This window comes from Lampris incognitus, chromosome 20, assembly GCF_029633865.1.
Source record: "Lampris incognitus isolate fLamInc1 chromosome 20, fLamInc1.hap2, whole genome shotgun sequence".
Taxonomy (NCBI): Eukaryota; Metazoa; Chordata; class Actinopteri; order Lampriformes; family Lampridae; genus Lampris; species Lampris incognitus.
Genome location: NC_079230.1, coordinates 8,219,363 through 8,231,877, shown reverse-complemented (window position 1 = coordinate 8,231,877; position 12,515 = coordinate 8,219,363). Strand labels below are relative to the sequence as shown.

General features: G+C 49.6%; 1 protein-coding gene across 1 annotated transcript in view; it reads right to left on the bottom strand.

Annotated features, from left to right (window-relative positions):
• Nucleotides 1-12,515, bottom strand: part of LOC130130374 (pyruvate carboxylase, mitochondrial) — a 469,779-nt gene that overhangs the window by 444,877 nt on the left and 12,387 nt on the right. Inside the window, exon 2 of the mRNA XM_056300064.1 lies at nt 995-1,134. Within this exon, the coding sequence (XP_056156039.1) occupies nt 995-1,134 (140 nt within the window). The remainder of the gene's footprint in view (nt 1-994; nt 1,135-12,515) is intronic.

Here is a 12,515-nt window from a genome sequence, read left to right as displayed (position 1 = left end):
CCTGGTCTGCTGCGTCCTGTGGGCCCAGGGCCTTGCCCGGAACTGCGCCCGAGGGGGAAGTACCGAGGGTGGTCTGACAGGATGCGGAAGCAGAGCAGGCTAAGCTAACTGCTAACCCATGCAGACCGGCAGTTCCGATAACACCGAGGGGGGTCTGGCGGCGGCCTCGCCTAGCCTTGACTGTGTTTTTAGAGTCCTTGTGTGACCAGCAGCCCCGACAGTCATGGTTCGCTCTCTTCAACAGTAGTTTTTTTTGTTTAGTTTGGATATATGTGTTAGTTTAGATACAAGTGTTCTTGTAGTTTTTGGATATTTGTTTTTATCTTTGTGTTGCACTGCTGTGGGCAACAATATTTCATTTCATTTCATGTACGCACAAAGAGTTCCTGATGACAATAGTGCTTTGTCTATGTGCCGTGTCAGTACTAAACACAGACAACTTGGCTTTAAAAATTCGAGTCAACCACAGCAAACTAAATCGGCGCTGGACTTGATCCATCCACTACGGGACAACAAGACACTGCAAAATGTGACAGGGAAAAATACAATTTCAAGCTCGCATCATTACAGTGGTTTTGAATATTCCACACTTTCACAAATAAAATCCAGGTCACTGTAAGGCAAATCACAATTTTCTTGATAACCACATGTCAGTATCACACTGTTGGATAGTAAATCAGCTAGTTGTGCACAGCTACTTTCCTGTTATCACTCGCTTTTTCTTTTCTTTTCAAATATCTGCCAATTTACACACGTAAAAAAAAAAATATCACCATCTTCCAACCAAATCTTGTTGATTTTGTTTGCCATCTAAAATTGTTCTCTACGGAAACCAAGATAAAATGGTCAACGCACCACGAAATGAAATACTGACAAAAACCCATCCAAGTCACTAGCAAATTATACCTGTGCACCCCACAAACTACTTTGGTTTTCTCATGGCATCACTTCCTGTATAACCACCGATGTCACCGCTGTGTGGGTGGGGTCTTACCTCTGTTGGCCACCATGACTTTTTTGATTGGTCGATACTCGGCGCTCTGCGGGGCAGAGTGGGCGGAGCGAGAGAAAAGACACGCCCTCCTGACGGCCAACAGGCCGAGACCTCCACGAATCGTACTGAACCTCAGCATCCTGGCGCAGAGAGAGAGAGCGGGAGAGAGAGAGAGAGAGAGAGAGAGAGAGAGAGAGAGAGAGAGAGGGAGGTAAACATTAATGTTTGAGAGTTTATGAGTTTGAGGAGTGGTTACACCTTCCATCCATCCATTATCCAAGCCGCTTATCCCAACTGGGGTCACGGGATGCTGGCGCCTATCTCAGCAGTCATTGGGCGGCAGGCAGGGAGACACCCTGGACAAGTCACCAGTCCATCGCAGGACTGAGACAGACACACACACACACACACACACACACACACACACACACACCCCTAGGGACCGAGCTACCTGACCTACATGTCTTCGGGCTGTGGGAGGAAACCGGATCGCCCGGAGGAAACCCACGCAGACACGGGGAGACCAGGCAAACTCCACACAAAGGACGACCGAGGATGACCCCCCCAAGGTTGGACTACCCCGGGGCTCAAACCTAGAACCTTCTCGCTGTGGGGCAACCGCGCTAACCACTGTGCCACCATGCCGCAGTGGTTACACCTAACCAGAACCTAAACAGTTAATTGATTACTCCAAATGATTCATCAGTTCCCTCTTCGATCACACATTCACACATGCAACTGGCACGCGTGGTGTGGTTTTCTATAACAGCCATCACTGTGTAAGAAGGTCAGATGGGAAGGAATGCTATCAAGTCGGTGTCCCCGTCAAAGGAACGATCACTGCAAACCCAACAGCCTAGTACCTGCAACTATTGTGCATGAGGGGGGGGGTGCATGTGGGGGGGGGGTGTGAGAAAAGTTGCAAACATAATACTCTTAACGGCTGACAACATCTAGATCAGTTACACTCATCCATGCACCATGGAGTCACGTGTACGCCGATTTTCATCCCAACCCAAAACTACAGCGGCCGATCTCCGCTGAGCGACACAGACACACACTCGACCAGGCAGGCGAGGAGGTACAAGAGAAACCCGCTGCTGTGACGTCAGATTACGAACGCAAGAACACGTGGTTCTCCACGGCCCGGAGGCGGGTGATCGCCGGGCCAGCCGGATGTGTCTGTCTCACTCGGAGACAGCGACCGAGGCGGGAATTCGGCCGACCAATGAGCTGCTGCGCCCATTTGCAAGCAGCCAATCAGCGAGTGTCCTCGCCGGGGCGACGCGTTTCAGGTGCGCAGCGTGCCAGCAGAGGACGGTTCACTCGTAAAGGTTTTAACAAACATTGATGGTTTAACCGTCGACGGACTGGCAGAAAACCGCGATATGGTTTTAGTTTCTGGCAAGTCGCCCTCGTTTAGTTTAGCACACTGAGCAAAAGGGTTATGCTCAGAAAACAGCACCAGGTGCGGATGGCTGACACCAAATTCGACTCTTTCATAGTGGAACACAACTTTCTTTGTTTAATTTACCTAACACACACACACACACACACACACACACACAAATGGAAGAAAAAAAAAAAAACAAACAACCATCATGTGCGCCTGCTGCACACTGACATTATGGTTTGATGGCAGCATGTCCCCTATCTAATCCCCCCCAAATCCTACATTTACTCTAAGCGCCCCATTGTCACACATTCTTAATGCCTTCGCAAAACAAACATAAACACTGAAGTAAACAAACACACACGCACTCACAAACTGCACTTTGAAGCTTCCATCAACTGGTAAATACCTCATTCACTGCAGGAGACTGCCAGCCTTGCAGACCAGGGCTGTTTGGCGCTGGGTTTGCTAGACTAGAAACTTCTTCTGCTGCCTAATTAGAGCCAACAGCTGACTGGCAGTGCTCTGCTGCCACTACGTGGTCAAATGGTGGTACTGCAATTACTGAAGCTAATTGAGTTTGAACAGTGATTTAACCATTCTGTTCAACGTTGTCTCTTTGTTAATGAAATAAGTGCGGATAAGAAACAAAAAAAGCTGCAAACGTGTCAATTTACTTAAGCAATGAACCAAGAGGGCCAGCCATCAGATAGTCATTTCTAAGACTTTGACTATGTGTATATGGAGACTGGAGGGGCGCGGAGCTTTCCTAGCGTGAGGCGGGCCATTTGTTGGATAATTCTATCCACAATGTGAACTAAAACGCTCCTATTAAATTTGAAATCTCTTTGATTGCAATGCCGTTAAACCTGTCAAGCTAACATGCAGATGGCAGGAGAGCTTTTTATGAGCCTAGATCTAGATTAATCACTTTGTTCTCACCGGCTTCCCCTGGTGTCTACTCAACAGCCTCTGTACACACGTGTGTGTGTGTGTGTGTGTGTGTGTGTGTGTATACACTCCCTGCAGCATCATACTGCTTGTTAACCATATGTTCACCATAAACTGAAAATGAAAAGGCTTCCCCACAAGAGCACAACAAATCCCGTGACACGGAGGATTAATTGGAAAAATCATGTCTGAGGAATTTGGCTACTCCGGCGAGCAAGCACGGGCGCACTGGCAAAGAGTAATTGCCAATCCGGTGCGTTCATTTTTTTGCACCATAAACCTGTCCCTTTGCCAATGCAAACCGGATATATTGCATCCCTGCAAGCAAATACACTGTCCCATTATCTGCACAATCACCATCTTTTATATCCCTTGTTAACAGAGAGCTATGAAAAACGTACGGACCCTCCGGTGTGTCGACCGATGCGAGAAAAAAATGTCCCGTGTCATATAACCGGTGATGTTTTCCTGGTCAAAACCGAGAACCCTTCGGAGGTAAAGGTCTGTAAAGGCACTCGGCTCGGCCGGCCGCACATCCATTACCCATATGATAAACGGCGTCTAACTTAGCTGGTAGGAACACATTCACCTCAGAGAGCGAAGGACAAGACAATGAAAACTATGGCAGAAGGAGTGAGCACGTGGCGGTCGAAAGAATGCCAAAAGTTTGCATAAGAGATTACAAGGCGTCACATGAAATATGGGGGAAAGGTCACACTGCCACTAGAAAATCCTTTTTTCCTCTTTGACTAGTCGTGGTGTGTATCCTGACCGACTCACACGTGTATTAGTCAAGTCAAAAAGTCACGGACAAAGCAGAAGTCAGTGGCTGAATGCCGCCACACTGAGTTAACAGTGCACACAGCATGAGCCAGGCCTGAAACTGTATATCCAGTCACATGGCGGCCTCACACAATGGGACGGATACGGTTTCTCCAGGCCGGTGCCTGACCAGGAGAAAACAAATGAGCTTTTGTCAGCATCCTTCATCAACCTCGCATCTCCAGCACTATCCGATTCTCACCCAACATTTAGGCTACCCCCCATAGGCAAGCCAGGTTTTCTGCTCCTGAAACAAAGCCAAACCATTGACAAGTTATCATGTTGATAGGAGGTGAAACTAGTGTTTACCAACTCCTGTGAAGTCCCCCCCCACACCCCCTTTTTCCTCTCCAATTGTACCCGGCCAATCATCCCGCTCTCGGAGCCGTCCCCGTCGCTGCTCCACCCCCTCCGCCGATCCGGGGAGGGCTGCAGACTACCACATGCCTCCTCCCATACATGTGGAGTCACCAGCCGCTTCTTTTCACTTGACAGTGAGGAGTTTCGCCAGGGGGACGAAGCGTGTGGGAGGTTCACGCTATTCCCCACAATTCCCCCTCTGCCCCGAACAGGCACCCCGACCGACCAGAGGAGGCGCTAGTGCAGCGACCAGGACACATACCCACATCCGGCTTCCCACCCGCAGACAGGGCCAATTGTGTCTGTAGGGATCGCCCGACCAAGCCGGAGGTAACACGGGGATTTGAACCAGCGATGCCCATGGCGTTAGGCAACGGAATAGACCCGCTACTATCCGGACGCCCCAGCTGAAAGTTGACACTTTGGGGAATCGAGGTCGGCATGGATAACAAGAGGGCTTAAACAACAAACAAGACCGGATTAGTAGGTTAACACTTGCCACCAGCCAAATGCTGGTAAATTTTAGCGGATTTTGTTAAATTTGCCAATATTTGCACCCTACCCATCTCCTGCTCCACGAGCCACTTTGGTCTCTAAGACGACATTTATCATGCAGGTCTTGTGCAGTTCCAACTTTTCACCTATATCCAATTTTTTTTTGCCCGCCTGTTTACATCTTCTTTTAAAAAAACAACCCATATCTGATTACCGAGTTAAACTGTGCATGTTGACCGAGTCGATAAGTGTGATGTGAGTGTGTGTCGCATTCTGCACGATGTGCCACTGGCAACGACCCGACAAATCTGTGTGATTACATGAGAGATTACATGAGTGATTACATGAGTGATTTCTCATGAGCGTGAGCACGACAGTGATTACGAGTGATTACATGAGAGTGATTAACTGAGAGTGATTAATGAGTGATTACATGAGAGTGATTAACTGAGAGTGATTAATGAGTGATTACATGAGAGTGACTACATGAGTGATCACATGAGTGATCACCTGAGAGTGATTAATGAGTGATTACATGAGAGTGACTACATGAGTGATCACATGAGAGTGAGCACATGAGATTGACTACATGAGTGATCACATGAGAGTGATCACATGAGATTGACTGCATGAGTGATTACATAAGAGTGATCGCATGAGAGTCACATGAGCAGATGAGAAACCCACCACATTCAATTCCACCTAATAGAACAACAGAGATTGATGCAAACCCAGTAGGGCCACAGATACCAAGTAAAGACATTTTTTCCCTCGACTAAACAAGAATGTTGACCCGATACCGGTTTACACAGCGATCCAACCTGCCCGGTAACCCACCCCACCAAAAAAAGAAAAGGAAAAAAAAAATCAAGGGAGTAGTCGGTCAAGGCTCTGTCCTCTGATGTCATCAAAAGTATGAACATTGTTCTCAATTCACTGATGCAGGAATTTAATAAGCAAATAAGTAACTAACTAAGCACACTGGGGCCTCCTTTACTTCTTCTTCTCTCTCTCATCCATCCATCCCCCCATCTGTATTTCACTCTTCCCTTCATTCTCTCGTCTCTCGTTCTTCCTGTTATTCATTCTTTAGCTCCCCCAACAACCCATTGGACAATTAGAGGTTTTGGGGGACAAGCTTCTCCTCCTCCTTTCTTTTCCACTCCTCTCCTCTCCTCGCTCCTGGAGGAGGCCAACAATTAAACATGTACCGGCAAGAGCTCGCATAACTAAGACTTTGCTCACAAGGAAAAAATGCAACGTACTGAAGCAATCTCAACCCAACTTGCAATCCAGCCCCACCACAGAATGACAGGTCTGCTGTTGTGTTGTTGTTGTTGTTGTTTTTGAAGCGATGGTGGTTTGAGGGTGCGCTTGGTTTTTGGCTCCATGCTGTCCAGCCACTGGTTTGGCTCAGCAGTTGGTTGCGGTGAACACTGAAACGTCCAAAAAAAAAAAAAAAACAACCAAAACAAAACAATAAAACCCAAACCCTGAACACAACTACTTTATTGGGAAGTGTTTTTGGAGGGATGATTTTCAAAACCGCTATTGGTTTACAGCAGCGAGATGATGCATGCTGGGAAATGACACGACAGCCTGGCCCGGGGACATCTTACTGATCTAAACATTACCAAATAAAATAGTTTCTAGGAGCAAGCTAGTGTGCAGACCTTACTAACTCCTTCATTCTGGTTTTTCTGTTTTTTGTCTTGCAGCTTAATATATCCTGGATGTGTGCACACCTTGTTCCTCTTCTGCAATAACACGACCGCCGCACGCCGCAAGCGCTTAAATTCACTCCGATGACATGGGCAGTGGTCATCTATGTTGTTTTAAAAGGCGCCGTGGCGGACAGGACACAGTGAACCAAGCCATGTGTATTCTGGGCTGTACCGAGGTATTTTGGGCACTAGGTACCAGGTACTTTGGGCACTCGGTACCAGGTACTTTGGGCACTCGGTACCAGGTACTTTGGGCACTAGGTACCGGGTACTTTGGGCACTAGGTACTGGGTACTTTGGGCACTAGGTACTGGGTATTTTGGGCATAGGTACCAGGTACTTTGGGCATAGGTACCAGGTACTTTGGGCACTAGGTACCAGGTATTTTGGGCACCAGGTACTTTGGGCACTCGGTACCAGGTACTTTGGGCACTATGTACCAGGTACTTTGGGCACTAGGTACCAGGTATTTTGGGCACTAGGTACCAGGTACTTTGGGCACTAGGTACCAGGTATTTTGGGCACCAGGTACCAGGTATTTTGGGCACTCGGTACCAGGTACTTTGGGCACTCGGTACCAGGTACTTTGGGCACTAGGTACCAGGTACTTTGGGCACTAGGTACCAGGTATTTTGGGCACTCGGTACCAGGTACTTTGGGCACTCGGTACCAGGTACTTTGGGCACTAGGTACCAGGTATTTTGGGCACTAGGTACCAGGTATTTTGGGCACTAGGTACCAGGTATTTTGGGCACTCGGTGCCAGGTACTTTGGGCACTAGGTACCAGGTATTTTGGGCACTCGGTACCAGGTACTTTGGGCACTCGGTACCAGGTACTTTGGGCACTAGGTACCAGGTATTTTGGGCACTCGGTACCAGGTACTTTGGGCACTAGGTACCAGGTACTTTGGGCACTAGGTACCGGGTATTTTGGGCATAGGTACCGGGTACTTTGGGCACTAGGTACCAGGTACTTTGGGCACTAGGTACCAGGTATTTTGGGCACTAGGTACCAGGTACTTTGGGCACTATATACCAGGTACTTTGGGCACTAGGTACCAGGTACTTTGGGCACTAGGTACCGGGTATTTTGGGCATAGGTACCGGGTACTTTGGGCACTAGGTACCGGGTACTTTGGGCACTAGGTACCAGGTACTTTGGGCACTAGGTACCAGGTACTTTGGGCACTTGGTACCAGGTACTTTGGGCACTCGGTACCAGGTACTTTGGGCACTAGGTACCGGGTACTTTGGGCACTAGGTACCGGGTACTTTGGGCACTCGGTACCAGGTACTTTGGGCACTAGGTACCAGGTACTTTGGGCACTAGGTACTGGGTATTTTGGGCATAGGTACCAGGTACTTTGGGCACTAGGTACCAGGTACTTTGGGCACTAGGTACCAGGTACTTTGGGCACTAGGTACCGGGTATTTTGGGCATAGGTACCGGGTACTTTGGGCACTAGGTACCGGGTACTTTGCAGTAATTGTCCCACTGCAGTGGGCTACCAGTGTTAAATCAATACAGAACGGCAAGTTTCCTTCACCTCTGTCACAGATCCAAGTTTGATAAGAAAGCCCAAACTGGGAGCACTATTATATAAAACACTGACAACACAACTCAATCAGCACTTTAGTCCATTTTAGGTTCGGTCCCTTAGTATATGAAACACCAGCAGGCTGTTCTGCAACACGAGCCCTGCTTCCAAGTTAAACATGGTCAAAGTTTGACAAAGTTCAAATCAGGTGACGTGCACCGATCGATCAGCCTAAACACTAAAACCACCCGCCTAATATGGTGCAGGTCCCCCTCGTGCTGCCAAAACAGCTCTGACCCATCGAGGACTCCGCAAGACCTCCGAAGGTGTCCTCACGTGCACATTGAACAGGGGTCGTCATGGACACGGACAGGTCTGCAGCTACACAGCGCCACACACGGCGAGCTGTGACGCACTGTGTTCTGACACCTGTCTGTCATAGCCAGCTGTAACGTCTTCAGCAACCTGAGCTACAGCAGCTCTTCTGTGGGATCAGACCAGACGGGCTAGCCTCCGCTCACCTTGCACATCCATGAACCATGACCCTGTTGCCGGTTCACCGGTTGTCCTTCCTTGGACCACTTTTGGTAGATACTGACCACTGCATACCGGGAACACCCCCACAAGACCCGCCGTTTTGGAGATGCTCTGACCCAGCCGTCCAGCCATCACAGTTTGGCCCCTGTCAAAGTTGCTCAGATCCTTACGCGTTCCCATTTTTCCTGCTTCCAACACATCCACTTCAAGAACTGACTGTTCACCTGCTGCCCAATACCTCCCACCCCTTGACAGGTGCCACTGTAACAAGATAATGCTATTCCCTCACCTGTCAGTGGTTTTAATGTTTTGGCTGATCAGTGTATTGTGTATTATGAATATTCAGAAGAGAGATAGTGTGTGATCTCTGCATTTAACACCCTCTAAAAACTACCATGACAGCTCGGCGCATCGCCCGACAGGAAAAACCAAGCTGAACTGAGACATTAAGTGAAAACACACTTTCTGTGTGTCCGATCCGAGGATTTCAAGACACGCCGACTCGCGTTCGACGTAATATCGAGAGAAGCTGCACGAGGCAGAAGAGCACACTCGCACCCGGGTTTCAACTGGCCTCCCAAGTTAAAACACATTAAATCAGAAACACCGCCAAACAACACGGCGTTGCTTTTCTCTAATATCCCAATTCTTAAGTTAGAAAGCTTCAACCAATTGCCCCGGTTGCCAGTCCTTAAAAAAGACCAAATTCAGCAACCTGACACTTTGAAAAGACCCAATTTTGTTTGCCGTCCTAAAAAGTCAGTTCAGTGTCAAACTTGGACCGCGCAGGACTGAAGAGCTGCAGAAAAGGAGAGACAATACAACCCACTCCATCCAAACCGCTTAGCCTGCTCTCAGGGTCACGGGATGCTGGAGCCTATCCCAGCAGGCATTGGGCTGCAGGCGGGGAGACACCCTGGACAGGCCGCCAGGCCATCACAGGACCAACACACACACACACACACACACACACACACACACACACACACATCCACACCTAGGGACAATTTAGTACGTCCGATCCACCTGACCTACATGTCTTTGGGCTGTGGGAGGAAACCGGAGCCCCCGGAGGAAACCCATGCAGACACGGGGAGAACATGCAAACTCCACACAGAGGACGACCCGGGACGACCCCCAAGGTTGGACAACCCCGGGGCTCGAACCCAGGACCTTCTCGCTGTGAGGCGAGCACACTAACCACCGCGCCCCCCGTGCCGCCCGCTGACAGCTTGTCATATGAAAACCTGACACCACCAGTAGTGAACGCAGTTGCAGCTGTCATCAGTAGTCCGATATCGACTATCGGTGTAGTACCGCTACACACCAGCAGGGATGTAGATGATGGTGAAGTACCGATCACATATATCGTTGATCAGTGTCATCTCTTACCCAACAGTGGCCTCTAAGACTCACAAACAGAGCAAGGTACAGGTAAGTCTTTCTCCTGACCGATATCCCCACAACCGCTGCAGACGGCTCCACCTGAATAATCTACAGAGGGAACGCCCATACAGTTGTCCTCGCCTCACCCTCTCAGACTCCCACAGGGACAGACAGAGAAACAATGCTCATGTCTAATCGCTAACCGACTTGCACCCATGACTTGTTTGCACTTTATATCGGACGGTTTGTCAACGGGTTTACATGGTAGAACATTTACAGTGATTACCGCGTGTCACTTGGCTGAAAGCAAGGCTCGGGTTCATCATTTACCATTTCTATGCATCGCCTTACAAAGACACAGGGCCACGCAGGACTCATCCATCCTCCATCCGAGTACAGGGCACGGTTTTTTTTTTTTAGGCTCGTTCTCACACATCCTACCGGTAAACCTGCCCTTTTACTTGGCACCGTTTCCGCATGACAACGTACCCAAAAAACTGGAAAAACAGGAAGATACAAGCATGGTTAAGGTTCACAACTTTTACTTTCGGTATCCTTATGACTATGATCTCTGCTGGCCAGTCTCTACACCGGGTCCTGGGACTCCTGGGGATTTGTACGCCGCAAGGAAGACGAGCCATTAGGGACATCCTGGAAACCGCTGAAAAGGCTTCCCGTTGGCTCTGGGTGAAGAGGGGCGGCGTAATGCGCTACCCGGAAACAAGTCGGGGCTCGATCACCCCCGGCTGGGTCGCTCGGGTGAGGGTGTCTGGTGTTAAGACCCGAAACAGCTGATGAACCGGGGTTCAGGACTGACAATGTGTCCGGGTTGCACCACATGGTGTGTCAAAGAACTGTAATAACACAATGTTTATAGCACTTTCCCACAACATGGTGCATGCAGATTCATCCATCCATCCATTATCCAATCCGCTTATCCTTACTCAGGGTCGCGGGATGCTGGAGCCTATCCCAGCAGTCATTAGGCAGCAGGCAGGGAGACGCCTAGGGACAATTTAGTACGGCTGATCCACCTGACCTACATGTCTTTGGACTGTGGGAGGAAACCGGAGCACCCGGAGGAAACCCACGCTGACACGGGGAGAACACGCAAACTCCACACAGAGGACGACCCCCAAGGTTGGACTACCCCGGGGCTCGAACCCAGGACCTTCTTGCTGTGAGGCGACCGCTCTAACCACCGCGGCACCGTGCCGCCCTGCATGCAAATTATGAGGTGAAAACCATTTTAAAACCAAGTGTTGTGGGCGCGCTCAGCCACACGGTCACAACGGGCTTTTAAAACTGCACCGATGTGCGTCGGATGTGAAATGATTTCTACATCACCCTAAATAAAAGATGATTAACCTCACCTCCAAAACTTAGGTGTCGCACTCTTACTGGTGGAAAAAAAGGTGCACGTCATGGAAAATCCACTTTTTAACCTTCACCTCCTGGTAAGACATAATGGTGCGGGCGCCGTGGGTTTGACACCGGGGAGTGAATGTGAAATAAGAAAACAACCCAAGGGTGGCGTCGCGGTCTATTCCCTTGCCTGCCAACACGGGGATCGCCGGTTCGAATCCCCGTGTTACCTCCGGCTTGGTCGGGCGTCCCTACGGACACAATTGGCCGTGTCTGCAGGTGGGAAGCCGGATGTGGGTATGTGTCCTGGTCGCTGCACTAGCGCCTCCTCTGGTCGGTTGGGGTGCCTGTTCGGGGGGGGGGGTGGAATAGCGTGATCCTCCCACGTGCTACGTCCCCCTGGTGAAACTCCTCACCGTCAGGTGAAAAGAAGTGGCCGGTGACTCCACATGTATGGGAGGAGGCATGTGGTAGTCTGCAGCCCTCCCCGGATCGGCAGAGGGGGTGGAGCAGCGACCGGGGCGGCTCGGAAGAGTGGGGTAATTGGCCGGGTACAATTGAGGAGAAAAAAACAGGGAGGGGGGGGGGGGGGGACAAAACAGAACAACCCAATCAGTCACTGAGCATGGGCGGCAGGTGGGGAGACACCCTGGACAGGCTGCCAAGGCCCAATGGCTGCTGGGATAGGCTCCAGCATCCCGCGACCCTAGTTAGGATAAGTAGCTTGGATAATGAATGAATGAATGAACAACCCAATCATTCTTCTTTCTTTTTTTTTTTTTAAAGCAAATCTAGTTTGGCAATACACACTAATCTGGAATATTACAATTTAACAACCTGACAACATATTTATATAATATATTTTATATATTTAGACAACATTCCATGACATGAGCTTGCCGGGAATGTCTCCCAACTCCAGGACTCGTGAGGCCACTTTTGTGATCCA